General features: G+C 45.8%; 1 protein-coding gene across 2 annotated transcripts in view; it reads right to left on the bottom strand.

Annotated features, from left to right (window-relative positions):
- Positions 1 to 22,251: 22,251 nt before the first annotated feature.
- Positions 22,252 to 27,710, bottom strand: part of LOC144756151 (E3 ubiquitin-protein ligase TRIM39-like) — a 526,925-nt gene continuing 521,466 nt past the window's right edge. The window contains exon 7 of one of the 2 annotated variants that reach the window (XM_078645729.1): positions 22,252 to 23,181. In XM_078645729.1, coding sequence (XP_078501855.1) covers positions 22,616 to 23,181 — 566 coding nt within the window. In that variant the 3' untranslated portion in view covers positions 22,252 to 22,615. The remainder of the gene's footprint in view (positions 23,182 to 27,710) is intronic. The other variant, XM_078645728.1, reaches the window with a different exon arrangement.

Genomic DNA, 27,710 nt, shown 5'->3' with positions numbered 1-27,710 from the left:
CAGTTTCGGTGCTGTGGTTGCTGCGGAACCCAGACTGGGACGGGTCCAAGATGCTGTTCTCCTCGAGGAAGCTGGTCCGTTGTTTGTTGACGGCCTTTTCGATGACCTTCGCCAGGAACGGGAGCAGGGAGATGGGTCGGAAGTTCTTGAGGTCCGCCTTGGGTTTCTAGAGTAAGGCGTTGATCTCTGCGTGCTTCCAGCTCTCCGGGAAGGTCGCTGTCTCAAAGAAGATGTTAATGGTTTTTCGGAGGTGGGGTGCGATGGTGCTGCTGGCTTTGTTGAAGATGTGGTGTGGGCAGTGGTCTTCTGGGGGTCCGGAGTGGACGGTGTTCATGATCTTAATGGTGTTGTCATCGTCATTGATGTTGGTCCAGGCGAGTAGGCAGCTGGTGCGGGTGGTGGTGGAGGGAGCGGGGGACTCCGTGGTTGCCGGGGTGGTGCCGGTGTTGAAGCTGTCGTGGATGTCTGCGATTTTGCGATGGAAGAAGGCGGCCAGCGAGTCGCACAGGTCTTGTGAAGGTGGGATGGGCGTTGGAGGGCTTCTTGAGCGGGGCGAGGGTGTTGGCGCATTCGTTGATCCACAGTCTGAGGTTGCGAGCGACAGCGTTAAGGTGGGTCGGGTCTGCAGGTGGGACCCGGGCGAGGATGGTGGAAAGCTGGTCTTTGGTGACTTTGCTCCAGCAGCGGCGTGGCAACTGCTGGGTGCAGTGGTGGGTTTCCGGAAGGTGAAGTGGATGGATCGGTGATCGGTCCAGTGAAGCTCGGTGGTGTGGTTGAAGGAGATGTGGGAGCTTGCGGAGAAGATTGGGTCAAGCGTGTGGCCAGCGGAGTGGTTGGGTGTGGTGATGAGTTGTCTCAGTCCGAGGTTGGCGATCAGGGTGGTGGAATTGGTGTTGTTGTTGTTCTCGAGGTTCCAAGGCATATGTTGACCCCAGCTGTGCCTGTAGGGACTTTAGTAGTCAGGCTGGCACACCCTTCAGCAGTAGGACGATTTGTAAGGGGGAGGATAATGTAGATATGTTTGAAATAAACCAGCCCTTCTCACTACAGCAGTTTTTCGATCCTGAGGTTTCATTACTTCAATCTATGAATATTACAGGTTCTAATGTGACGAAAAAAATGTAGCAATTTGCTGCAGAGGTCATAAAAACGGAAAGGTAAAATAATTGCGTCCAAATTCAGAAGAAAAAAAGGGAAAAAGCTATGTAGAATAACTAAAATAAAGTAGAGATTGAATTTCAAAGACATCATAAGAGCTCTCCACCCCTCTCAAGGGGCTTTCATGACTCAGCCTCATAGTCTTAACCCCAATTCTGATATATTTTCCTCATTAATAGGGGTAAACGCTATCTATAACCCTATTGGGGATTCACTCTCTGGGGTTAGTCTGGCAAACAGTTCGAAGTTAGTGCCTTTTTCTCTTGATTTGTCTTTTATCTTTGATCATGAGCTAGTCATGAATAGGTCTTTCCTTTTAGGTTGTTTCTCAGACATCCCGAATTACAAATTGTGCAGAGTAGTGATGTTTTTCTGGTCCAAATATTAAATCGTGGTAATTATGGCGGTGCAAGTGTGACCTTTTGTTCAAAGGTTATGTTATGTTATTAAAATTTGTAGAGCGCGCGTTTACCCGTAGGTGTCTTGGCGCTATGGTCGGGCGAGGAGGTCTGCACTGTTGGCTAGTTCTGGAATAGCCAGGTTTTGAAACCTTTCCGAAAGCCGATGAGAGAGGAAGAATTTCTGAGCTCAAGAGGGAGCGTGTTCCAAAGTTTGGAGGTGTAAAAATGAAAACTACGCCCACTCCATTGCACAGTGCGGGTTATTGGTACCTGGAGAAGTTTAGAGCCAGAGGACCGAAGATTCCTGGTGGGTTCATACCAGGAGAACAGGTTTTGAAAAAAGATTGGCCCTTTGTTGTTGAGGGCCTTATAGGCTATGGACAGAGCCTTGAATTTTATCCGTTGCTCCACCGGAAGCCAGTGCAACTTGCGGATTTCGGCGGTGACTGAGTGGGTTCTAGGGATATTGAGAAGCAGCCTGGCGGCCGAGTTCTGCACACTTTGGAGTTTTTTGAGACATTGTTTTTGGGCATTTCCTAATAATCCGTTGCAATGGTCCAGTTTGGACTGGATCAAAGCTGTGACAACAGTTTTTCTGGCATCTACTGGAATGTATGGGAGACTTTTTCTGATCTTTTTAATAAGAAAGTGGCTTGCTGACACAATAGCATTGGTGTGATGAATTAAAGTAAGTTTAGGATCAAGCCACACCCCTAGGTTCTTAACTTTTTCCGCCGGTCTAGGGGGTTCACCCATCTCCAATGGCCACCAAAGGTTGCCCCAGCATGGTTGAACATTGCCAAAAGTCAAGATCTCTGTTTTAGAGGAGTTTAACTTGAGGCAGTGGGTGTTCATCCAGCAATTGACCGTACGCATGCAAGTTTGAAATTGTGCAGAGGGAGATGATTCTTTTTTTTGTATTGTTATGGCAATCTGAGTGTCGTCAGCATGGGTGTATGTATCCGATCGATAGGCATCCAACTCAACCATGAGTCTACTATCTTTGAGGAAAGAGGATAGCAGAGCCAAAGCTGTGCCCCTGATCCCTATTCTCTCGAGCCGCTCATGCAAGAGAGAATGGTCAACCGTATCAAATGCGGCTGATAGATCGAGGAGTATGAGCATGGCTGTGCCGCCCTGATCCATCGCCATCATGATCTCTTCTGTAGCTTTAATCAGTGCTGTCTTCCGTACTATGCTCCCGGCGAAAGCCGAACTGAGATGGGTCCAGCAAGTTGTTGTCATTAATAAATTGAGTCAATTGAGAGTTCATAATTTTATCAATTATTTTGGCTGGTAGAGGAATTCTGGCAATAGGGCGGTAGTTATTAGGGTCAGTGGGCTCCAGTGAGGGTTTTTTGAGCAATAGGAAGATGGAGGTATCTTTCCAGATTGAGGGAAAACAGCCAGTCCTGAACATGGAATTGAAAATATCTGTGAGACCTGGGCTAACCACCTCGCCGATTTCTTTAAGAATTATCGAAGGGCAGGGATCAAAGGGGGATCCATATTTGGAGTCTTGGATGTATCTGGCTACGGTCTCAACAGAGACGGGAGAAAAGGCAAGCAGAGTGTTGGTATTATGCCCACTGCAAGAGGAATCTGTCAATGGTAGAGGGGTAGAGTTCTGAAAGTTATTGAAAATGTTCAATACTTTAGTCTTAAAGGCTGTTGCAATATTATCGCAAAGCTCTTGGTCGCACTTAATTGCTGGACCTTTTAACGAAGTGAATATGTTCACCACTAGGAAGAGTTCCTTAGAAGAGTTTTTTGCTTCCTTGATTTGTCTGGTGTAGAAATCATTTTTGCTAGCTATTAGATGATCTTTATAATGCGATAGTGCTGTTTTGTAAGCAGATTTCAAGTTGGGGCAATACTTTGTGGGCCAGCGTCTTTCTAATTGCCAGCAGCGCTGTTTTTCTTGCCGAAGATCTTCAGAAAACCAAAGAGCTGATTGGTTTTGTCTATTTCCTGAAATTTTCTTTATAGGAACGGTAGTGTTAAATGCGTCGTTAAGCCATTTAGAGTATTTTGGGGCTGAAACTTCGGGGGACCCTAGGAATGAGGGGCAGGACTTTTCTAACAGGGAGTGAAGGGATTGATTATCCATGAGATCCCATTTTCTTTTGGTAGTAGTAGCGGTCTTTGGTAGCTTGGACGATCCCAGGGGGGTAAGAGGAAATGCAAATTTGATCAATGCGTGGTCAGACCACGTTAGAGCCAGCGTTTCCATAGGCGCGAGGTTATTAATAGAAGAAAATAAACTAAGGTATGGCCAGCCTCATGGGTGGGGGGTCTGAATTTTTTGTTAGAGACCTACTGCTTCCAGGGTCTCTAGTAGTGCTTCTGTCTCCCTGTTGGCTTTATCCTCGAGATAGAAGTTAAAGTCTCCGAGGATGGTGAATTCATCATTTTGTAGACTGGATTCTAAGAGGCTGTCCACTACAGAGATCTGGGCCTAAATCTATTTGCTCACCATGCCATTCCAGTTTGGACCCAGCCATATGCAAATCATTCTTGACCCTGCGCCCAATGGGAACAGACCAGCCCGAACTGCCAAGCCAGGTCCTCCCTGGACGACTGGAAACAAGACTCCTAGGGACGGTTTCGAGCTTTCAGCTCTCATCAGCCAGGATAGCTTGACTCCAGTGGCATGGAGAGCACGGGACCCATGTCTGGGCATACCCGTCCCACTCGGGGTGACAAATGCAAAAAGAACAATTGATGGACAGAATGCAGAACAATGTCATACATTCACCCCAGTACAGACATCTGGGCCTAAATCCATAGTTTTTTTGCTCACAATGCCATTTTATTTATTTGTACCGCGCTAGAATTGACTCCCGAAGGAGTATCTCTGCGCCCAAGGCAAAGTGACAGACCAAGAGTGGAAGAACTAGAGATCTTGGGGAGGTGCTGGGATTGGAACAAAAAGTTTTTAGTAGTTTCCTGAATACCAGATGGTCCGTACAGTGCCTAAGGGAATCGGAAAGATTATTCCAGAGGCATGGGCCAAGATAGGAAAGTGCCTTTCCACCCTGTTCCGCCCTTCTGACAGTAGAGATTTGAAGAAAGGACTGATTACTGGAACGGAGGGTACGTACTGGGTTGTAGGGGACAAACTTTTCCGCCAGATACGTAGGACCCAGGCCGTGTATGCCCTTGTGGACAACACAGCAGGTCTTAAATTTGATCCGTTGACGGATCGGCAACCAATGGAGTTTTTCCAGCAAAGGGCGTGATGGAGATCTAGGTGGAGCATTTAGGACCAACCTAGTATTTTGTACCACCTGGAGCCTACTAAGTAGGCTGTCATTTGCTGATATCAACAGTCCGTTACAATAATCCAGGCGACTGAGCACCAGGGCCTGAACATGTGTTTTCCTAGTTGTATCCGGTAGTAGAGGAAACACTCTTCGGAGTAGTCCTATTACATGAAAACAGGACCCGGCTGTTTGGTTTACGTGTTCTTTTAAAGAAAGACCTTGGTCCATCCACACACCCAGGTTTTTCACCGCCTGCTTAGGGCTGGGGACGGGGCCTAGATCTATGGGCCACCAGTCCGGAGTCCACAGCAGTGTGGCTTCCCCAAAGAGCATTACCTCCGTCTTTCCCACATTGCACTGTAGGAAATTCGAGGCCATCCATTGCGAAACAGCCTTCATGCCTTCTGAAAAGGATTGTTTAACCACCGAGCTGAGTGACTTAAATGGGAAGAGGAGCTGAGTGTCATCAGCATATGACACTGGTATGAATCCGTATGATCTCATAAGGCTGGCCAGGGGGGCAACATAGATGTTAAAAAGTGTAGGGCTCAAACATGAGCCCTGTGGCACCCCCTTTGTAAGCCCTACAGATGCAGATCGAAATGAGCCCATACTAACACACTGTGTACGGCCTGATAAAAAGCTCCTCATCCAGGACAGCGCCGAACCCTCAAGCCCCACCTCTTCCAAAAGGCTGAGCAGAATGTCATGGGATATCGTATCGAACGCTGCTGACAGTTAAAATTGCACCAAAATCATTGAGTTCCCCTTTTCCTGGAACATTTAGATGTCATCCGTCACCGAGAGGAGCGCTGATTCGGTGCTATAATTTGGCCTGAAACCCGACTGGGAGTAATCCAGGCCTCCTGTTCGCTCGATAAAGCTCGACAGATGGGTATTGACGTGCTTTTCCGTTAGTTTGCTCAGGTACGGGAGGAGAGATATGGGTCGAAGGTTGGACAATTCCGTCCAAGGGATGGTAGAATTCTTACAAATGGGTCTCACCTAAGCCATCTTCCACTCCTGTGGTACACGACTCTCGGAAAGGGAGAGGTTGACAAGGTACTGGATCATGGGACCGAATGACTTGCCTAAAGATGGCACAACTCTTGCAGGAATAAGATCTAATGGGGATCCACTCTTGATTTGACCAACAGAGGTGGAGGTGAGGACCGTTTGCGGAGTTTAGCCATGCCAAGCATGGCAAATTCTATGGCAATATGGTCGGTCCAATTCACCTGTTTAGGAGGAGTTGGACAGAATCATGTCTAATGTATGGCCCACTAGGTGGGTGGGGCCCTTATTATGCTGTGTTAGTCCTAGTAGGGATAGATCGGCTAGAAGGGACTGAGCCTCTACGTTATCCACCAAATCACTATGTACATTAAAGTCCCCCAGCAATAGAAAGTCATTGCCAGATTTAATGTGCGGGGCCAATGCTTTGGCTAATGAGATGGCAAAAGTCATACAAGGGCCCGGTGGGCAGTAGACTAAGGCCCCTTTCCAGCCAGCCTTTGTGGGGGTATTGATCCTAAAGACTATTCCACTTTGGATCCAGCCATATGCAAATCAGTCTTGACCCTGTGTCCAATGGGAACAGTCCAGCCTGAACTACCAAGCCAGGTCCTCCCTGGACGACTGGAAACAAGCATCCTAGGACCGGTTTCGGGCTTTCAGCCCTCATCAGCCAGGATAGCTTGCAAACAATTTCCTATGCACACAACATATCAATTTAGGTACAAAGTATTATGAACATGCATCCATTTGGTTTTTAGTCCTAGAAATTAATATTTCAGTTCTTCTTTTTGAGCAATTTCTGTGATTTATTGCTCGAGAGACCTTACGCCAGCCGACACGTGTTTCATCAGAGTACAGATTGCTCTGACTCTTCAGGGCTTTCTTGTAATGATGGCGTATGTTGTATTTCCACTTAACCGGTGATAATTCCAACCCGGTAAGGGTATCTTGTGTGCTCACTCGTTATAACTCTTCTTCCCTCGTATCTTAAAAGACAAGTAATTATCAAATGAATGCCGTATCAAAGGGCGCATGGGCGGAATAGTAGTGATCACTATGATCCAATCGTCACGTTTTGTTTAAAACCGGTCCAGAGTAGACTAGAAGATCTCCTAAGGCCGTGTTTACGTATCACCAAGAAGTCCGAATGTTCCTGGACCTTTAGTTATGCCCAGCCGCGAGTCCGGCGTCCTTTTCTCAATGGTGTAGCATCGATGCTACACCATTGAGGAAAGGACGCCGGACTCGGGGTCTAGTCTACTCTGGACCGGTTTTAAACATCATTTTTCGTACTAAATACAATCACGCTCTTCTGACATCAAGAGGATGAAGAGCTCTTTCTGCTGCCGAATCAGGTTGAGGAAAGAACACAGGTAACTCAACTGATTGGTTGATATGAAAAGCAGAAACCACTTTGGCAAGGGATTTTGGGTTGGTGCAAATAACTACTTTATCTTTATAAAGTTGCAAGAAGGGTTCTTCTAAGGTTAATGCCTGTAGCTCATCAACTCTCCTCAATGATGTGATCGCAATGAGGAAGGCAACTTTCTATGAAATAAACTGTAACAGACAGTTGTATAATGGCTCAAAAGGTGGACCCATGAGCCGTGTAAGCACAATGTTTAGATTCCAAACTGGTGCAGGAGGTACCCTGGGTGGTATTACTCTTTAAAAGCCCTCCACAAAATCTTCAATTGCTGGAACTTTGAACAAAGATAGATGTTGCCTGTTTTGCAATTATGCGGCTACTGCTGCAATATGCAAATCGAATGGAAGTGTAGGCTAGGCTAGCATGCTGTAGATGCAAAATTTAACAACTGATGTTTTGAATAGAGGCATCTAGTGGATCAATATTGTTGTTCATACAAAATATAACAAATCTTTTCCATTTTGCTGCATAAAATGCTCTGGTAGTAAACTTTCTTGCTTCCTTAAGAAGTCATACACTCTGGTGGTAAGTTTAGAAACTATGACTTCAGGAGCCAAATCGCTAGATTGAACTTCTTGGAGTTTGGGTGTCTGACTTCTCCATGGTTCTATGTGAGAAGGCTGGAATTGAGATGCAGCTTTTGATGTGAAACTACTAATAGTTCCAAGAGTGTTGTGAACCACGGTTAACGGGCCCGAATGGGAGCCACTAGAATCAGGGTAAGGGATGTTTGCCTGAGCTTCGGAACCAAGAAGGGAGGGAGAGGTGCGAAAGCGTAGGCAAATATCCCTACCAATTCATTCATTGGGCCTTGCCTTTGGATAGAGGGTGTGGGAACCTGGAAGCGAAGTTTGGGCATTTTGAGTTGTCCACTGTGGCGAACAGATCTATTTGTGGGAATACCCATTGTTGAAAGTATGGAAGGATAACTTGGGGATGTAGTACCCACTTGTGTATTTGTTCCCTCCTTCTGCTGAGGTCGGCAATTTGATTGTTCACTCCTGGGAGGTGCTCTGCCAGAAGATGAACTCTGTGATGAATTGTCCGATGCCAAACGGACTGAGAGAGCATGACAGTTGCAGAGAATGTCTCCTCCCCTGTTTTTGTACATAGCTGTCATATTGTCCGTGCGGACTAGGACAACTTTCCCAATGAGGTGAGACTGTAAATCTTTCAGTGCTAGATACACAGCTTAAAGCTCTAGATAGTTGATGTGAAGACTTTTGTACTTGTTGTCCCATAGACCTTGAATTGTGAAATTGTGAAGATGGGCACCCCAACCTTTGAGAGATGAGTCTGCTGTTAGCACGATCTGTGGAACAGGGTTGATGCAGGGCTGCCCTTTTGATAAGCTTTGTATGTTACACCACTGCAGAGAGCGATGGGTGCGGCTGTCTACCAACACTAGATCTGTTAATTGACCCTAAGACTGATTCCACTCACTTGCTAAACATTCTTGTAGAGGACGTTTAACCTTGCATGAAGCACTATTGCACTGCATCATTCCTAACAGTTGCATGAAGGTCCAGACTGCTAAGTACTGATTGGTCTGAAACTGTAGTAGCAGAGTTTGAATATTTCGAATTCTGGCTGCAATGGGAGAGGCTAGAGCTGTGCAAGTGTTTAGAGTAGCTCCCGGATAGGACTGCATTTGAGAAGACTGAAGTTGAGACTTCTGTGCATTGACCGTGAAACCTGATTGGTAGGTCTAATGTAGTCTGAGTGTATTGTAAACAGTTTTGGTGTGTGCTGGCTTTGATGAGCCAGTCGTCTAGGTATGGTAAGACATGAATCGGTTGTCTTCTGAGATGTGCTGCCTCTACTGCTAGACAATTTGTGAATACCCTGGGAGCAGTAGTTACTCCCTATGGGAGTACTTTGAACTGATAATGTTTTCCTGCCATCACAACTCTGAGATATTTGCAATGTGCTGGGTGGTCCGGTATGTGAAAGTATGTGTCTTAAGTTCAGTGTGGACATAAAATCCCCTTCCTGTAGAAGTACTTGTTGAAGCATGACCATGTGGAAATGTTCTGATAGTATATATGGAGAACGACCTTTACAACGCGGTTGTTACACCGCGATAGCTTTACAACCTGGTCATTACAATGCAACTTGTTACAACAACTTGCGTTGGATGGCGTGCTACACTAAGGAATAGTATGATTTACTATTCCAACACCTTCCCTACTGTTACGTAGGCTGGAGTTGGAATAGTAAATCATACTATTCCTAAGTCCAGCGCCCCTAGCGTTTTAACGACTTGCGTTGTAACGAACGCAATGTAAACTACTGCGTTGTGAATGTATGCGATGTAACATCATACATTCAGTATGTACAGATTTAACGTCCTTAGATCCAGAATTGGTCTTAAGGAGCTGTCCTTTTTGTGGATTAGAAAGTACAGAGAGTAAACCCCTGAACCTTGGTACTGTAACGGAACAGTTTCTATGGCTCCTTTTGCTAAAAAAGTTTGTACCTCTTGTTTGAGGAGCTGCAGGTGTTCTGATGAGTTTGTGAGTGCGAGGTGGAATATTGGGAGGGTTGCTGGTGAGCTCAATGCAATAACCATGTCGGATAATGTCTAGCACCCATTGGTCTGATGTTATTGATTGCCAAATAGGGAGAAATTGTTGAAGTCTCCCCCCAACAGGTGTTGAACGATCGAGGGGAAGTATAGGCAAGTCACTGTTTATTGGGGGAAGGGGAGTTACGCATTGGCGTGCTTTTGCCCCTGCCTTTGAAATTGTTTCCTCTGTACCCTCCTCTGTAGAAGCCTCTAGAGGAAGACGGTTGCGTGTTTGACGTATTTGAGGAAGCGTTAGGGTCTGAGGATGTAATTTTGGACCCTCCCCTATAAAATAGGCAGAGACAGGAGCCTCTGCTTGATGCTGACTAAAGCGCTCCCATGGATTTTGCCATGTCAGTGTCTTTTTTCATCTTTTCTAAAGCCTCGTCAAATTGAGGTCCGAAAAGATGTTGTTTGTCAAAGGGGTATTTAAAATAGATTACTGGACTTCTGGTTTGAAACCTGAAATCCTAAGCCAGGCATGTCAGCGTAAAAGAATGCTGGAGTTAACTTCTCTCGCTGCAGGGTCAGCAGCATCTAGGGCATATCTAATAGAAGAATTAGGTATTTGTTTTCCTTCTTGGACTAGTTCTTGTGCCTATTTCTTGTGTTCTTCTAGGAGGTATTAAATTAGGCCTGCCATCTGGTCCCAGTGTGTGCTATCATACTTAGCTAGTAGGCCCAGTGTGTTGGCAATGTGCCAATGGTTAGCGGCTTGAGCAGCCACTCTTTTACCCGATGCGTCAATTAATTCAGACTCTTTATCTGGGGGAGGTGTGTCCCCAGAGGTCTGCGAGTTTGCTCTCTTAAGAGCATTAGAAATTACCAGTGAGTCTAAAGGTAGCTGTCCTGTAATAAAAACAGGATCAGATTGTGATGGTTTGTATTTCTTCTCAACTCAGGGTGTTAAATTACGGGCATGAACAGGGTCCTTAAAAATCTCATCTGCATGCCTCATCATGCCTTTCAACATAGGGAGACTTTGACTAGTCCTATGTGAAGACCCTAGTGTCTCAAATAAAAAACGGTCATCTAAAGCCTCTTTGTGCAGTGTCACTCCATAATAAGCTGCTGCTCTTGAAATCAGCTCTTTATGAGATCCGTTATCATCTGGAGGTGCTGGTTTTGTAGGGTATATATCTGAATCATTATCCATGGGAGGATAAATATTATAATCGTCCCATGTATCTGTTGGTAAAGTAACATTGTCATCATCATCTACTAAATCGGGCTGTGTATGAGGAGACCCCTGTGGTGTTATGTGTAGGGTATCTGAGCCTGGCAGTGTGGTAATGGTGAAGCAGGGGGAGGTGGAGGGGATGGCAAAGTAGGGTAGGTAGGACTTGTAGCAATGTCCTTCTTCTTAAGAGGAACCTTATACCCATATCCTCTGAACAAACTTTCCTTTTTGAAGGCGCTTTAGCTAAAAATGTGTCCAGTATCTGAGTTGATGTATAGCTTTTTCTGTTTCTGGTCTAATCGGTCCTTCATGACATCTAAGATCGGTTCCGGGTGATGAGGGGGATCTTCTTTTGATTTCGGCACCACGGGTTTCGGTGCCCAACCAGACTTGTCCTTTTTGTCCTTTTAAGCGGAAGGTTTTAGCTCTAAACCGGCCTGAAGCTGAAGATTTCAGCTCTGAACTTCAGCTCTTCAACTCTTGCTCCACTTGCACATCCCGAACCGGTCAGCCCCCCTGAACATGGCCCACCAGAGCTCATTTCCAGTCATACAAATAGGCATTTAGCAATTTGGAACCCCCTCGATATCACTTCGCTATGCAATATTATCAGTACTATCAAATCTGGGTCTCCTATGGATCCCATCCCCCCGCAAATCCTACATGCTTTGGACACCACAAGCCTCAATCTCATTGTAGAATTGCTAAATATGTCCCTTAGGGAAGCCGAGGTACCTAATTCATGGAAACATGCTATGATAGTCCCTTTGTTAAAAAAGGCAAATGCGGACCCGGAAAATCCCACCAATTTCCGCCCCATTTCCCTTCTCCCGGTTTTTTCTAAAATCTTAGAAAAACACATTAACACGCAACTCACCATATACACTGAGTCAAGAAACCTCCTACATACCTCCCAATCTGGGTTTAGGGCAGGATTCTCTACAGAATCTACACTCTTAGGTGTTTCTGAGATCATTCGTAGACAGGTCGACAAAGGGGAAACCGTGGCACTCATTTTGCTAGACCTAAGTGCAGCATTTGATAAGGTTTCCCACTCCATCGTTCTCAATACACTCCACTCCTGCGGGATCACCGGTTTAGCCCTCAAATGGCTCTCGAGCTTTCTCTCGGACAGAACTTTTCAAGTTCTCTCTCCCACATCTACCCAATTCACAAATCGCAATATGGTGTCCCTCAAGGCTCTATCTTGAGTCCCTTACTCTTTAATCTGTACATCAGCACGCTAGCCACCTTTGCGGAACAAGCTGGGCTTACAATTTACTCTTACGCTGATGACACCCAGCTTATCTACTTACTTTCCGCAAACTCACACTCCACTTCATCCTCATTACGTTCTGGACTCAATGACATTGCCAAATGGATGTACGACAAAAAAACCTCAAACTTAACGGGGGTAAGACCGAACTCCTTCTCTTTGGCAATAACACCACTCTGTGGGGCCCCCAACATTGGCCTCCTCAGATGGGTCCTTTACACGCACACTTCAAATCTGCTCTCAATCTCTGCATCATTTTTGATGACCTTTTGACTATGAAGCAACAAGCTGTCAGAGTTGCCTCTACCTGTTTTGTCATCCTCAAATGGCTCAGGAAGATCATATGGATGCTTCCTCTGGACACACAAAAAACCGTAGTCCAAGCTCTAATAACATCTAGACTGGACTACGGTAAGGTTCTGCACCTAGGTTTCAGTAAGAAAGTCATTCGCAAACTTCAGGTAGTACAAAATGCCGCAGTCAGATTACTCTGCAAACTACCTAATAAATCCCCTACTTCAGCTTCCTTACGAAACCTCCACTGGCTCAGAATTGAAAATCGCACTAAGTTCAAAGCCATGTGCTACATGCACAGAATCAACTCTGGCACTGCTCCTCTCTATCTAAAAACCCTAGTTCACCACTACTGTCCCCCTCGTGTCCTTCGTTCTTCCAATCAGCACAAGTTCCAGATACCCAGGATAAAAAGAGCTAGAATGGGCGGTCGCTCCTTCTCGTACCTGGCTCCAGCACTCTAGAATTCTCTCCCCTTTCACCTTTGTACTGAACCTAGCTATCCCAAATTTCGCAAAGATCTAAAGAGTTGGTTGTTCAATCAATAGGCTTCTTAATTACTTGGCCCTGTGTTCCATTTCTGCTTTGTCCTTCACTCGTCTTGCTCCTAGCGCCGGGAAACCTTCGGGTAGCTGTGCGCTCTATAAATTTAAATATAATAATAATAATAATAATAACCAGACTTGTCTTTCGGAGTGAAATCTTTCAGATCCGAAGACGATCTGTCTCAACTCGATCCTGAGCTGGAAGGCTTGACTATTTGTTTCGGTGCCAGGCCAAAGGGCTGGGTGTTGGAAACTTCGGCTCGGTGCCGACCAAGGCCCAAAGTCAGAGGTGGTGCAGAGGCCTTATGTTTAGTAGAAGAGAGTTTATGTGGTAAGGGGCTTTAGTACTTCCGGCACCCTGTCCTTCTGGAATCCTATTCTGGCACTGAGAAGGCCCCGTCTTCTTCCGCAGCTGTAGCTTCTTCCTATTTGGATGCTTCTCCGAAGATGTCTGGAGTGTGTGGAGTGGTTTGGCGATGCATTTCTCTTCATAGAGTCTGGCGATCCTGAACAGTCTTTTTCAATCGGAATGACCGACAAGCCTCACAATCTTCTTCCTTGAGCTGGGGTGAGGGGCACAAGTTGCAGACTTGGTGTAGGTCGGTGCTAGGGGACTTGGATTGGCACCAAGAACAGCATTGCATTGGAGCCCGTTCCATCTGCAGAAGGCTGGACTGACACAGCTATGTCCGAAGGCCACCCACAATATTTTCGACCGACGATGAAGACTTTCCCGAACGCATCGATACGCGGAGAGAGGGAAACACGTACAATAACAATACCGCCGAGGGTACAGTGGATTGCGTACTGAGGGGAAACCGAAGGACGGTTTCGATCCGGGGCGCAGCAATACACGTCCAAACCCGATGGCAGAAGGAAAGCAATCTTCAAAGATACGTCTGTAGGATCCAATCAAACAAATGGCAGAATGGACTGGAATAATGAGGCAGCCTCTAAATTAAAAGAGACTCTAGTAATAATAATAGATGACCATCAAATATCAGGAAACCAACAATCTTCTCAGTTAGATCTCTAGTTTTCTTTGGTTGAAATATGGCCACTCTGGTCGCAACTTGTGATGTCAATTCAGTGCCTCCTCGGCGAAGGCCTCTGCCTAGATCTTTACTTCTCTTAAATAGGGAAATAAATAGCCTAGTGAGGGCTCAATTCCTGAACTTCTCCCCTGATCGCTGCAAACTAATCTTCCCACTAAAGAGGAAAAGATTCAAGAAAAACGCTCTCTTAGGAAGGTAAAGGAAGACTTTAATTTGATCCGCCTAAAAGAGGTACTGAATAATGCCAAAAAGTACTGGGAAATAACATCAGATTGCTGTGGCTCAAAGGCAAAAGCCCTCCCTATCTCCATAGGAGAGGAAGACTGGAAATGTTATCTAATAGATGTGGCTGGAAGATGTACCTTCACAGCTGAATGCGTCAACCCAGACTTAGCCAATGATAGTATATATGGCAAAAGTTGATGAGGCAGAGATTTGTAAGGATGGAGACCCTGTCTCTGACACCATATGCAGAACCTCTTCCATTTTGCCTTGTAAGTTTTATTAGTGCTCGGTGCTCGAGCCTGGGACAAAACTTCTCTACATTCCTTGGAGAGATTCAGATGGCGGAACTCTCTGTGTTCAGGAGCCACGCTGTCAAGTGCAGCGATTTCGGATCCGGATGGAAAACTTGTCCCTGATTCCTCGACAATAGGGACGGAATTGGTCGTAAGCGAATTGGATGAGCCTGGGAGAGCTGAAGGAGTTCAGTGTACCAGAATTGCCGGGGCCACGCCGGTGCAATGAGAATCATCCTGCATGGTTCCGCCTTCATTTTCCTGAGTACTCGAGGAATGAGGGGAATTGGCAGAAAAGCGTAAAAGAATGCGCTGTACCAGGCCATCGAAAGGGCGTTCCCCAGAGATCCCTGATGGTGAACTTTGCTTGCGTAAAACCGGCATTTGGCGTTCACCGGAGAGGCAAAAAGGTCGATGGTTGGTGTCCCCCAGACCGAGAACACACTTTCCAGAATGGACTGATTCAATTCCCATTCGTGAGTCACCTCTGTCTGGCGGCTCAGGGCATCCGCCCTGACATTGAGAGAGCCAGCCAGGTGTTCGGCCCTCAAACTGATGCTGTGAAGAATCGCGTAATCCCAGATCCTCTGAGCTTCTTTGGACAGAGTTTGTGACCTCGTTCCTCCTTGCTTGTTGATGTAGTGCATGGCCGTCGTATTGTCCGTCCGGACCAGCACTCTATGATTTTGGACTCTGGGAAGGAAAGCTTGCAAAGCCAACCGAATGGCCGTTAGCTCCAAAAAATTGATATGGCACTGGCGCTGTTTTGGACTCCAGTGACCGCTGACTTGAAGCTCTCGGAGCACCGCTCCCCAGCCTTCCAGAGAGGCATCCGTGGTTATGATCAGGGGAGATGGCGAAATCCTGAATGTCAGACCTTGTGCGATATTGTCTTGTACTAGCCACCATTCGCATGCCTTTCTCATTTCTGATGTCACCAGCACTTTGTCGTTGAATGATCCCTCTGCTTGGCACCATTGTTTGTCTAGTTCTTCCTGCAGAGGACGCATTCGCAGCCTGCAATGTGGTATTAATGGTATGCAGGATGACATCGACCCGAGCAGGGACTTGTATTGTTGGACTGAAAGGCATTTCTTGTGGAACACTTGGCGAGTTGATACGATCAACTTCAGTTGACGGTCCTCCGAAGGACGAGCTGTGCATTGCGTCGAGTCCAAAATGGCCCCAAGGAACCTTGTGGATCTGGAGGGCCGTAGAATTGACTTGTGTTTGTTGAGCTGAAGGCCCAGGTGACTGAACAACTGTATGCAAGTCGAAACAGCTTGAGAGGCCTCCTTGAACCATGGAGCCTTGACAAGCCAGTCGTCCAAGTATGGTAAAACCTCCAGGGATTGCTTTCGTAGAAAAGCTGCTACTGGTGCCAACACTTTGGTGAATACTCGAGGTGCAGACCGAAGGCCAAACGGAAGCACCTTGGATTGGAAATGGCTCTTGCCCACTGTGAAGCGCAGATATTGTCTATGAGCTGGGTGTATTGGTATGTGGTAATACACATCTTCTAAATCCAGAGACGCCAAATAGTCGCCTGGGTTCAAAAGAGGAAGAATTTCTTGGAGAGTGACCATCCTGAAAGAGAGCTTGATGAGATAAGTGTTGAGCTCTCGTAGGTCTAGTATGGGCGCCACGTCTGCCGTTTTCCGAACCAGGAAGAACCTGGAATAAAAACCTCTGACCCTCTGAGAGAGAGGCACCGGCTCTATTGCCCCCTTGATGAACAGTTGGTGGGCTTCGAGGTGGAGCAGTCCCAGATGTTTTGAGCGGGTGGTGCCCGGAGCTCTTGTTGGAGGAAGATCTTGGAATTCCAACGTATGGCCACTCTGAACAATATTCAGGACCCACTGGTCCGATGTTATACACTTCCAGCTGTTCAGACAAAAGGATATCCTGCCCCCCACTGATGTGGCTGAGAGGGGAGGAACAGTAGGTAGAGCCAGGAGGCCGCTATTGCCTCTTGGCATTGTCTCGTCCCTGACGGTTCTGACGCCCTCGCGGAGGTTGCCGAGAGAAAGACGCCGATTGTCCCTGCCGTTGATTGGAATATTGAGTCTTATAAGACTGCGAGGAATATCTCTGTTGGGTGTTGCCTCTATACGAAGAGAAACCTCTGCTACGAGCGACTCTAAATGGGACCTTACGGTAGTTGAGTGATCCCAAAGACTTCGCCGTGTCCGTATCTTTTTTAATACTCTGCAGGGCATCATCAACATGCTTACCAAAGAGCATCTCTCCATCAAATGGGAGGTCCAGGATCTTATTTTGGACCTCCTGACGAAACCAGGTGGCTCTCAACCAACCCTGGCGACGCAGCACTGCTGACCCTGCTAAGGCACGAAAGGCCGTGGAAGCTATATCCATAGCACAGTCAATAACCTCCGAGGATGATTTTTCTCCCTCCATCAGTACTCTCTTGGCTTCTTGCCTCGTTGAGTCTGGCAGTTGTTCCACAAACGGCTCCATGTCACACCACATCTGGCGATCGTATCTGCCTAGAATGGCGAGAGCGTTTGCTGCTCGAACAAGCAAGCTGGCCATGGAAGAAAACCTCTGTCCCACGCTATCCAGGCGCCTACCATCCTTGTCTGGAGGCGTAGTTAAAGGCGTTGATGGGTTTTTGGATTTGCTTTGAGCGGCCTGTGAGATCACCGAATCAGGCTTCCGCTGCCCAAGAAGACAAGCTGGGCTGCCCTCTGGAGCCTTATACTTCTTTTCCAGCCTGGGAAGGACCGGAATAACTGGCTGGATTTTGCATGATCTTTTTACCTTCCTCCCACACATGCTCAATTATGGGAATGGATTTGACCGATCTTCTGTATTGTTCCTTGAAGTCATATAGGAAACATTCAGTCTCTTCCCTCGTAATTGGCAGGCCAAACCTCTTTGCTGCTCTTTCCATGAGGTTATGGAACCCCCCTATATCAACTGGAGGGGAAATTGAAGTATCCCGGCCAGTGGCGTGTGGTTCTTGTTGCCCACTATCACCTTGATCCAAGTCTGGGTCCGGCACTGGATCATTGAAGGGATCCACCTATACATCATCATCATCCGAAAAGGTATCCTGCTGAACAGTAATGGCAGGTTCAGGATCCGACGTTCGGGAAGGGACCATAGGTATGACCGCTGGTGGTGGAAGCGGCACCACTTGCGAAGGAGGCGGCACGACAACTGGTTGCGCTTGTGGCAACACCTGTGGTGAAGGTTGCGCAGACTGCATTGAAGGTTCCGAAGGAAACCTGGTTCTATAGCCCTGCAGCATCATCTGTAGATCAGAGATTAGAGAGGCGGGCATGGCCACCATGTCCTGTCCTAAAGCTGGTGGACGTCGCTCCTGAGGAACATAGTGATGCATCTGTTGGTCATATGTATTCTCATAATATTCCTCTGTGTCAGTCTCTTGTAATTTGACATTTAAGTCTGAGGGACTGTAGGCATCCCCATAATGGCCTCCATCTTCCTCTTCCTCCTCCGACTCGTCATCCAGAAGCATTGTCGGTGGAGGCGAAGAAACTCGTCTAGAAGAAGCCATTTCAGGTGTAATTTTCATCTTCTGCAGAGGAAAATGCATTTTTTGACCCGTCGACGGAGCCGTGGTCGACAGTGCGGCCGTCGTCGATGGAATCGTCGACGGTACAGTGGACCTCGTCGACGGAGTCTTGGATGTCGTCGATGGAATGATCGTCAACGGTTTCGTAGACAAACTCGTCGTCATTACCATCATTGTCGTCGAAGTCGTTGTCGTCGTCGACGAGGCCGTCGACAGAATCCTTCCGGAAACCAACATCGTCGACATGGAAGAAGTTATCGTCGACAAACCGGGAACCCTGAACGACGACGAAGTCGTCGACACTGAGACCGCTACCGACGACGAGCCCGTCGACGGAGCCAAGGAAACAGCGGGAATTTTCATAGAACAATCGTCGTCGACGTACCTGATGTTTTCGGCGTCGACGGACGCTGTTTTTTCTCCGGCACGGTCCCCGGACTGACTGTAGAGTGTTTGTCACCAGTCTTTTCCTCTTTGGACGGAGGAGAAGTGATAGAAACCTCCATTTTGTCCTTAGAGGCTGTACCCAATCCAGCAGCCTGTCCCGGCCTCTCCTTTTCACTTCTGTGAGGAGATTTAAGGGGACTAGCCCTGTCAGACCTGTCAGAGATCTTATGAGGGGCTTTGATGGGGGGCTCGGCTGAAGAAGAACAAGGGGGAGACCTACCCCTCTTCTTGGATCTGTGAGAGGAAGCCAGAGATGTTGAATCCTCTTCATCTGACGAGAGCACCTCCTTCCGAGTCTTCATCTTCTGAAGCCAGGTCGAAAGCCGGCCCTCCCTGTCACGAAGTGTCTTTGTAGAGAAGGTTCTACAAATCTTGCAGTCTGCGGCCTTGTGGTCCGGGTATAAGCAATATATACAGCTCTCATGCTTATCTTATACAAAAAGTCGCTTTTCCCCACAAGATGCACAGGACCTAAACAAGGCCTTCTTCTCCTTGTCAGACATGTCTTGATTGTAGTAGAAAACTGAAGAAATAACCAGTAAGAATGAGAACACTGAGCAGAGCTCAGTGGAGACTCCCTAGCACAACGTGCGGTAGAAAAATCTGAGGCTCTGAGCTCTCTCAGGAAGGTTCTATGGGGTGAGGCTGCTCTGATTGGTCCGGACAAAAATGTGTTCTCTTTTACACAAAGAGAGCGATAGGATACAAAATGAGATGAGGCCTAGGCCTATTTTTTCTCTTTTGTTTCTATGGTTGTGATACTACAGAAGCTCCCATTCCGACAACGGGGAATGATACAAAGCATGGGAATCTATGAAAGTTCCAATACTGGGGCAACATTGATTATATTCTGTTTGTACGCCCAGCCCAACTACCTCATCGCCTGCGTTTGTTACGTCCACTGTTCATACATAATACCATCAAAACTGTAGCAAAAGCTCAAGAGCTTCTTCTCTTCCCAAAGAATGAATTACTTTGCTCAAAAATATTCAAGTTTAAGTTTTTAAAGGTGTTTTTAAATTTGTTTTAATCTGTTTATTATTTTACTATTAGATAATAAGTTAAGTCCAGAGCCTCATAATAGAACCCTAAATTATCCCACCTAGGTAGGAGGATTAGGGGGCTTTGGCTCTGTCCATCAGTTACATACTTTTTATTCCTATTCGATTCATTGATTTTTTTATTACTCACTTTCTTCTATTATTCCTATGAAATTAGGTACATAATTTATTCTATTTATTTGTTATGGGAAAGGAATTATAACTGTATTTTAAAATCCAGTTTCATTTGTTATCTGTTCTCATCCTCTTTAGTATTGTTTCTTTTAGTATCCCTATACCATTCGCAGACTTTGGCACTCATCTGCTGCTGCTAGGTTGAATAAAGTTTCTGTCACAAATGTACATGCTCTTTTTTTGTTTTAAAACAAGTTATATCCTCTGTTTTTCTTATGGCTGGGACCTTGTGTGTATGAAATTGAATTTTCACGAAATGCTTCTGCATTTTTTTCTCTACAATTTAGTAATTCGCTTTTTGACATTATTATGAACAATTTTTTATGGTAAAGGTGGGTTTTATATGTATAATGTAAAATTCTGTCTTGTCTTGTGATTATCTTCGATAATTAAGTGGGCCTCATTTCGAGTTAGAAACCTTAATAAAGAATTGAATGAAAAAATATTGAGCACAGGCTAATTTAGGGGTTGCTTGAAAGTTCACCCTAAGAATTATGGTTGCTGGTTGGGAAGGGTTTCACCCCCCTCAACCAGTAACCCAATTTCTTACACAGCAAAACACACTTTGTATCACCCTCAATAAAGGCTGCTGAAGATAAATTAGTTCAACCAGCTTCTCTAAGAAGAGGTTTAACCTGCCAGGCTGCACACTCTAGGCTGATTTCCGGTCACAGGATGTAATGTCCTCTGAAGTATGAAGAGGGATGCCAATGGTGCAAAGTCTACAGTCTCAGGTAGGAGGGGGCTCAATCTTTGGGGACTGTGTTTGGGTTAGCTCAGAGAAAGGAACATTGCCAAGATGGAAATAGAGGCTTATGAAGCAGGGGAAGTTGGCAGGTTGAGACGCCAATCGGGATGTGCTGGGAGGGTCTCCAATGGGTAGCAGCAGCTTACTATCTGCGTCTCACAGCTCCCTGCTGCATATCAAATAGTTTGTCACTGCTGCAATGAGCTGCTAAGGCGGAGATTTTTTTATTTTTTTAACTTTTTAACGAGAAGTTGAAAGTTGTCCGAATTTACAACTTTGCATAACCCTAGCTGAAATATCAAGGCAGGTAGATAAAGCAGAATGTTGCATAGTTTGCCGTTCCTTGATGCATAAGTTCCTATTGCATTGCCAATTGATGCCAGTCGGCTTGCTCATAATTGAGGCTCCCGGTTTTATGGTATTTATATTTTTGTCTTTTCCCTCTGTATTTATCCATATTAATTTTTTGCTAATTTTAGGTTTTGTGAAAAAGTGAAGCTGAAATGTGTATATTTCAGCATTTATTTAACTAGTTAATGTGTACTTGTGCCTAAATGTCTGGCATGTTTCAATGATATAGGCACACTGAGATGATAAAATATGCACTTGTTAAAATATGCACTTGTAAGACAATATGTCAATTTTAGTATCACGGTTGTGCAAATCTAAAGCTGTTTAAGGCTCTTTACTAAAATCCCTATATTTTTTTAATCCCCTTGTCAGTCAATCCGCACAGCTATTGTCATGCAGTCATGATTGACAGCACATAGAATCATTCAAAAACAACCCAATTTCCGTTTTTATCCACATTTAAAAATAACTAGAGATAGGAAAATAAATGGTTTTCTGTCTGTAAAAATCTGTAAAAAACAAAAACAAGGGAGCCTTACTTATAATGCTCAGCATGTAAAGTAATTAATAGTAGGTACTAACAATATTAGCACTGAGGTTTAGACATTATCAATAAAAACGTTCACACACATCGATCTCTGAAGTTTTTTACAGGCTGACCTGCGTATGTCAGAAATGGTGTACAATCTGCACAGTTTTTATTGTGCAGTAACCCACACAATTCTGAAATTATCCAACAGGTAAAACCTGTCTAACAAAAGTGAAACCAAAATGATAGACATACTTTTGAAGTAAGAAGTAAATATTCTTCAAATCACCAGAACGAATTTCATCTTATTAAATCTGAGCCACTTAAATTATGTGGTAGGAGAGCACCAAACTATGCAGCAGGGTTGACTAAATTATGCAGCAAGAAAAGGCAAATTATTCGGCATAATGCATCACAGTTTTTGGTAGTTTTAATGAATTATTTTGGTATTTTCCTACATAATAATACTGTCTGGGCAAAGATTTCACCTTATTAGTATCCGTTTAACAACTGAATTAGGCGCATTAAAGGTGACTAGTTAGTTATCGTGAAGGGTCTTCCCCTGCCAGGAACAGGTTGCCACGGTTTTAGTAACTTTTGATCCGTTTGAGCTAGAAATTTTTTTTTGTTAAAATCTGCATATTATGCAGCAGATGATGCATGATGTTGCAAATGCAGTAAATCCATTTTTATGCTAAAAAAGCCAGCGTAGCAGAATCACCTAATTTCAGTGATCTTTATTAGATCTTGTAATGTTATTACATAGTCATTTTTAATCACCAGAGCAAAGTCTCTGCCTTTAGAAGCAGAATTGTGTTTAGTTTTTCTCCCTCATCTGCTGCCTGCAGCACACATAAACTGTGCTCTGGCAGCTTCATGCTCTCCTACCTCATAGCTTCTGAGGCGAGGTAGCCATCAGCCCTGTGCCTGTATGCAGGTGATAGGACAGTGACAGGAAATTACACTATGCACAGCATCTTTACCTGAAGACAGGGCATACTATTACTGCTCCATTATCTGGTGACAGTGGCTGACCTATATATCCCTCTCATCTGCTGCGCTCCCTCCTGTCACCGGCAGGATCTGCACTGGCCCCGCATTCATTCCTTTGTCGTTGAATCCTGGATTGAAGAAGGGCCGCAGGGTGGGGGGGGAGGTGGCCCCGGAGAAGGTGAAGAGCAGAGACCGGTCATCCACATTGTACACAGAGAGCCTGCCCGCCCCATAGTCCAGGAAGAGACCCACAACCCTGGGGGGCACACAGGGGGTCAGGAGGGTAGGAGGGTCAGTGAGAGCTTCGTATTCACCATCACTGAGCCTCACTGTCCAGAATCCACCCTCAGGTGCAAATATCAGGTTGTCCTTTCTGCTCACAGCCTCGTCACACACTCCCAGGGCCCAGCCCGTCTTGTCCCCCACCTCCACCTCCCAGTAATGCTTCCCGGAGCTCAGCCTCTCTCTCCCCAGGACAATGAGGTATTTAGTGAATCTCTGGGGCGTGTCCGGCAGATCCTGTGCTTTGTCTCCCGTCCTCACGCTCCTTCCGTCCTCAGACAGGATGAGCTGGGAAAGAGCAGTGTCCGGATCCAGGGTCACCGCAGCTGCAAGAGAGAGAGAAGTCGATATCGTTAACCAGTCATTCACAGCAGCAATTACACTTCTCCCAGTCACAGAGAGCTCCCAGCCAGGCACTTATAACAGCGCACAACCTCAAAAGTCTTGTAGTTATCAAGGGTGGGGTGTGACTTTCATAAAATAACAATATCGCAATATTCAACTCAAATATCTTAAGAAAAGAGATGCTCAATGTCAATAGAATGGATAATTATTTGTATAAATAATGAAATAATGACATTGATTAAAAAGGAACCCATTTCCAAGGTTTTCCTGTGAAGTAATAAATAATAGCAATCATTTCTGCAACCATATTCTTGGCCACAATAAAGGCCTTTTCTCTGCATCTTACTGACGTAGATACAGCTCTCCGGGAATTCCCCAGCTGTTTCTTTTTTATGTTTGAAAGCTTTATTGAAGTAAAGTTGTCAATACAATAAGGTTACATCAGCAGAACAACAAGAGAAAGGGAAATTATGGGAGAGATGAAACATAAGCAGCCGATGGCACAATGAAAAAATCAAAGCATTTTTGAATTTTAAGGGGGGGAGGGGAGGAGAAGGGAAGGGAGGGAAATAAAACCATGATAATATAATACAAGAATGAAACAGAAATAAGCATAATGAATGTTGGCAATAAAGTACAGTAAATGCACAAATATCTAGCGAATATATGGAATAAGAACGTTAGAAAAACATGAATAAAGAAAAGAAACTGCATTAGTGAAATTTAAAACCTGTAACTACAAGCAGGAGTACAATCCCCGGCTGTTTCTAAAACAGAGGAGAACCAAACATCCGTGGCAGAAACAAATGGGACTTTAATGACTACATTCAGTTTAACAATTTACATTGCATTTTATTATATAATTGGTACTCTAAAACGCCTAGCAAAAGTTGTTTTTTGTTGGTTTTCTAATTTCATATTCTTGCAACTTTTTAATGTAAAACTAATCTCAGTGCCACAAGCTTCTTTTACAGGAATGTTCCTGCAGAGTGGGTCGAATTCTTGACACGTTTATTGCAGCCATTTTGATTAATGTGACCCTGCATATTTAGGAGATATTAATAGCATTACATGACGAAAGTGCAGTGCACGCGAGATAGCCAAGGAGCAGTGGAGTGCTGTACTCTCAGACATGAGGCCCAGGAACAATATGGGTTGTGGTGTCTGCCTGAGACTTGATAAAGGAAACCAGAATGTGCTGTGTTGACTCCAGCCTATAACAGAAGAAGCCTGAGCAAAGAGTGGTTTTCTGCACAGACAAGAGAGCTGTGCTGGGAAGGCTGTGTATAACAATTGGAGAACGCTTGCCTTTGCATGAAATCCAGGGCTCTGCAGGAATTGAGACTGTGCAGAGATTTGGCTAACCTGGGCAAGGGTTGGGGCTGTGCATAGATTGGACAGTGCTGTGTTGGGATTGGGGCTGTACAGACTGGACTGTGCTGTGCAGTGACTAAGGCTGTGCAGAGACTGAATCATGTTGTTCTGGGATTGAGACTGAAGACTGGACTATGCTGTGTAGGAATTGAGGTGGTGGTGCAGAGATTGGATTATGCTGTGCAGAGACTGGACTATGCAGTGTAGCAATTGAGACTGTGCAGAGATGGGAGTATGCTGTGTAGGGATTCAGTGGGTGCAGAGATTGGAATATGCTGTGCAGAGACAGACTGTGCAAAGATCTAGCTATATTGTGTAGAGATTGAGGCAGTGCAGAGAGTGGACTATGCTGTGCAAGGATTGTGCTTGTACAGAGACTGAACTATGCTATGTAGGGACTGCCGCTGTTCAGAGATTGGAATGGGCTTTGTAGGGTTTGAGGCTGTGCAGATTGGACTATGTTGTGTAGGAGTTGAGACTGTGCAGAGATTGGAGAATGCTGCACAGGGATTGAGATGGGGCATAGATTGGACAGTGATATGTAGGAATAGAGACAGTGCAGAGATTGGAGTATACTGTGCAGGGATTGAGGCTGTGCAAAAATTAGTCTATGCTATGTAGGGACTGGCGCTATTCAGAGATTGGACTGTGCTTTGTAGAGTTTGAGGATGCGCAGAATGGCAGAATGATTACCAGAGAGTGAACAATGTGACACAGTGGAGCGACCTCTGCAATAAGTAGAGAACAGTGCAGTGTAGAAGTCTGTGCATTTGTTTAATTTATTTATTCGCTGTGAAGAGTCGAGGGTTGTGAAGAAGCATGGTAGGTGTGTGGAGGTGTATGCACTGAAGGACAAGTGTGCACAGGTTTAAGGACTGGGCAAAGTGGAAGTTTTAAAGATAGTAAAAAAATGTGGATTGTGAGGATCTGAGCCGTGTTGATGGCTGTTGAGAATACTGCAGAGACGTTATAACGCCTTCGATGCCTTGGACGTAATGTTTATGTCCCGACACCTACCTGTAGGGCAACCACCCACATGCCCCCACTGGTAATGGCAGTGGAAGCGCTTCTGCTGCGGCCCTTGATCCCCCCCTCCTCGACAATCTGATGACGTTGGCGTGCCAACGTCATAAAGTGCAGCCAGGGACCAGCTGGAAGCCGTTTGCTTACCGTGCGTCGAGGGAGATGAACAATTGTTACTTACCTGTAAACAGGTGGTTCTCCAGTATTGGTGTCTTTCATAGATTTACATGCTTGAATATTCCCCGTCGTCGGAGTGGGAGTCCCACGGTAAATAACATAGCAATAACATACTAATAATACTAATTGCACTGACTCTGCCTGTTGTTGTGGGGGCACTTTGTATTGGACGGAGGGACCAGCAAGGCTACAGGGCTGCGAGCGTGCAGGGACTACCTGACCCAGGTGTCCCTGCGAGACCGAGTCCACCTTCCGGTCCGCTCTCCCTGTAGCTCCGCCCCCCGCCCTTTACCAATTACTATAAACAGTGTTTGTCTCCCGCAGCGCGGGACGCAGCCCGGGGCGAAGACCGGGCTAAGAGCGGGCCGTTCGAGGTCTTAGAGGTCTGGGCTGGGCCATCCCCCTTGGGTCTTATCAGCTTTGTTTTATTTGTGTTAAATTTTTCCTGTGCCCTTGTTCCCTGTTGTTTTCATGATGTGTTCACGGGGCAGTCGTAGCAAAACTGCCATGGGTCTTAAAAAACCTAGTGGGACCCTGGATGACTTCCTCACAAAGACCAATTTGGCCATTGATGCGGAAATAAATAAAATGCAGCACAGGGTTTCCCTTGAACTAGATGCTGCACGTAAATTGTCTCTAGACATCGCTTCTTCCAAGAAATCATCCCTGGGAAAACTGGCCTTAGCGCTAACCCCCGAGCGCACATCTGGTCCTCGCCCCTTGCTTACAGTGGCTGATATACACCACCCGCCACCTATATCTCCACCTAATGAAGTTAAGGACTCTATCCCAACCCTTCTGGAGGAGCCCGCACCGCCTACTTATGTGGCTGGGAAAAGATCACCAGTAAAAATTGTCATGCCCAAGAGCGCTGCTAATGCTAGAAAGGTTGCCCTACAGCGAAAAAAAAGTCTGGCAAGGTCTATCTTTGCTCGTAAAAAGGCAAAGATTGCCCGTTCCCAGTTTTTTAATAGTCGACGACCATTGGGTACATCTGGGCTCAGGGAAGTAAAAGATAAAACTACCTCAGCTTTACCAGGTTGTGACATCAGCCCTGTTCCAAGTGGTGTTGTGTTTGTTCCCTCAGTAGAAATTTTCCAGGATAAAAATAAAGAAGGGCCAAATGTGGGTAGATTGAGCGGGGTAGAGGGGGACAGGAGGAGGGACGAGGAATTCTTACAAACTGTTTGGGACACACTTAAAAAGTTACTCGCCCCCCTGGAACTTAGACTTTCCCGTATGGAAAACCATTTGCTAGAAATGGATAGGACTATAGTTACACTGGCTAGCTTTAGTCTTAAGCAAATGGAAGCTAGGCTTTCACAGGATGAGGGTTTAATTTCCCAGCCATTAGAGTCAGATCCCCCGGCCCCCCCACCCCCAAGATCTAAACCTGTACCAAAACCTCGCACAATAGTTCGGGATAGTGCCATTACTTCTCCCAACCTTAGTGTTTGTCCCCTGCCCCAGGACTCAATACCACCCAAACCCAGACAACAAGCTTGCCCAGCCAAAAATATAACACCATCTAATGCTAGGGCTCAAACCAGCTCACAACAGAACGTAACACGTTTTAAACCCAGGCCACTATCTGTTGTACAACAGCCTAATCAATTGACTAATAAGAACCTGCCATTCTTAGAATCTAGCCGACTGAATTTCCGTGGTGGTTACATCGATCTACCACCAGAGGCCAGTCCATATGTCGTCGTATTAGCTGGTGTACCCACTCTCGACCTACAAACAAAAGAGAACCTCTGGTCCCTTAAAAATAAGGTCATTCATTGGCTAAACAAGAATAGACAGCTACCTAGTCACCTAAGAAGTCAGATCTTAATGGTGCGAAGAGTACCATGGGTTGGACGCACTTACAAATCCATTACTGGTGACTGTATAGTGGTGTCATTTGCTGACCCCCTTACAGCACAGCATCTTT

The sequence above is a fragment of the Lissotriton helveticus genome, chromosome 5_1 (genome assembly GCF_964261635.1).
Source record: "Lissotriton helveticus chromosome 5_1, aLisHel1.1, whole genome shotgun sequence".
Lineage (NCBI taxonomy): Eukaryota > Metazoa > Chordata > Amphibia > Caudata > Salamandridae > Lissotriton > Lissotriton helveticus.
The sequence above is the reverse complement of the archived record's forward strand: the minus strand, read 5'-3'. Positions and strand labels throughout refer to the sequence as shown.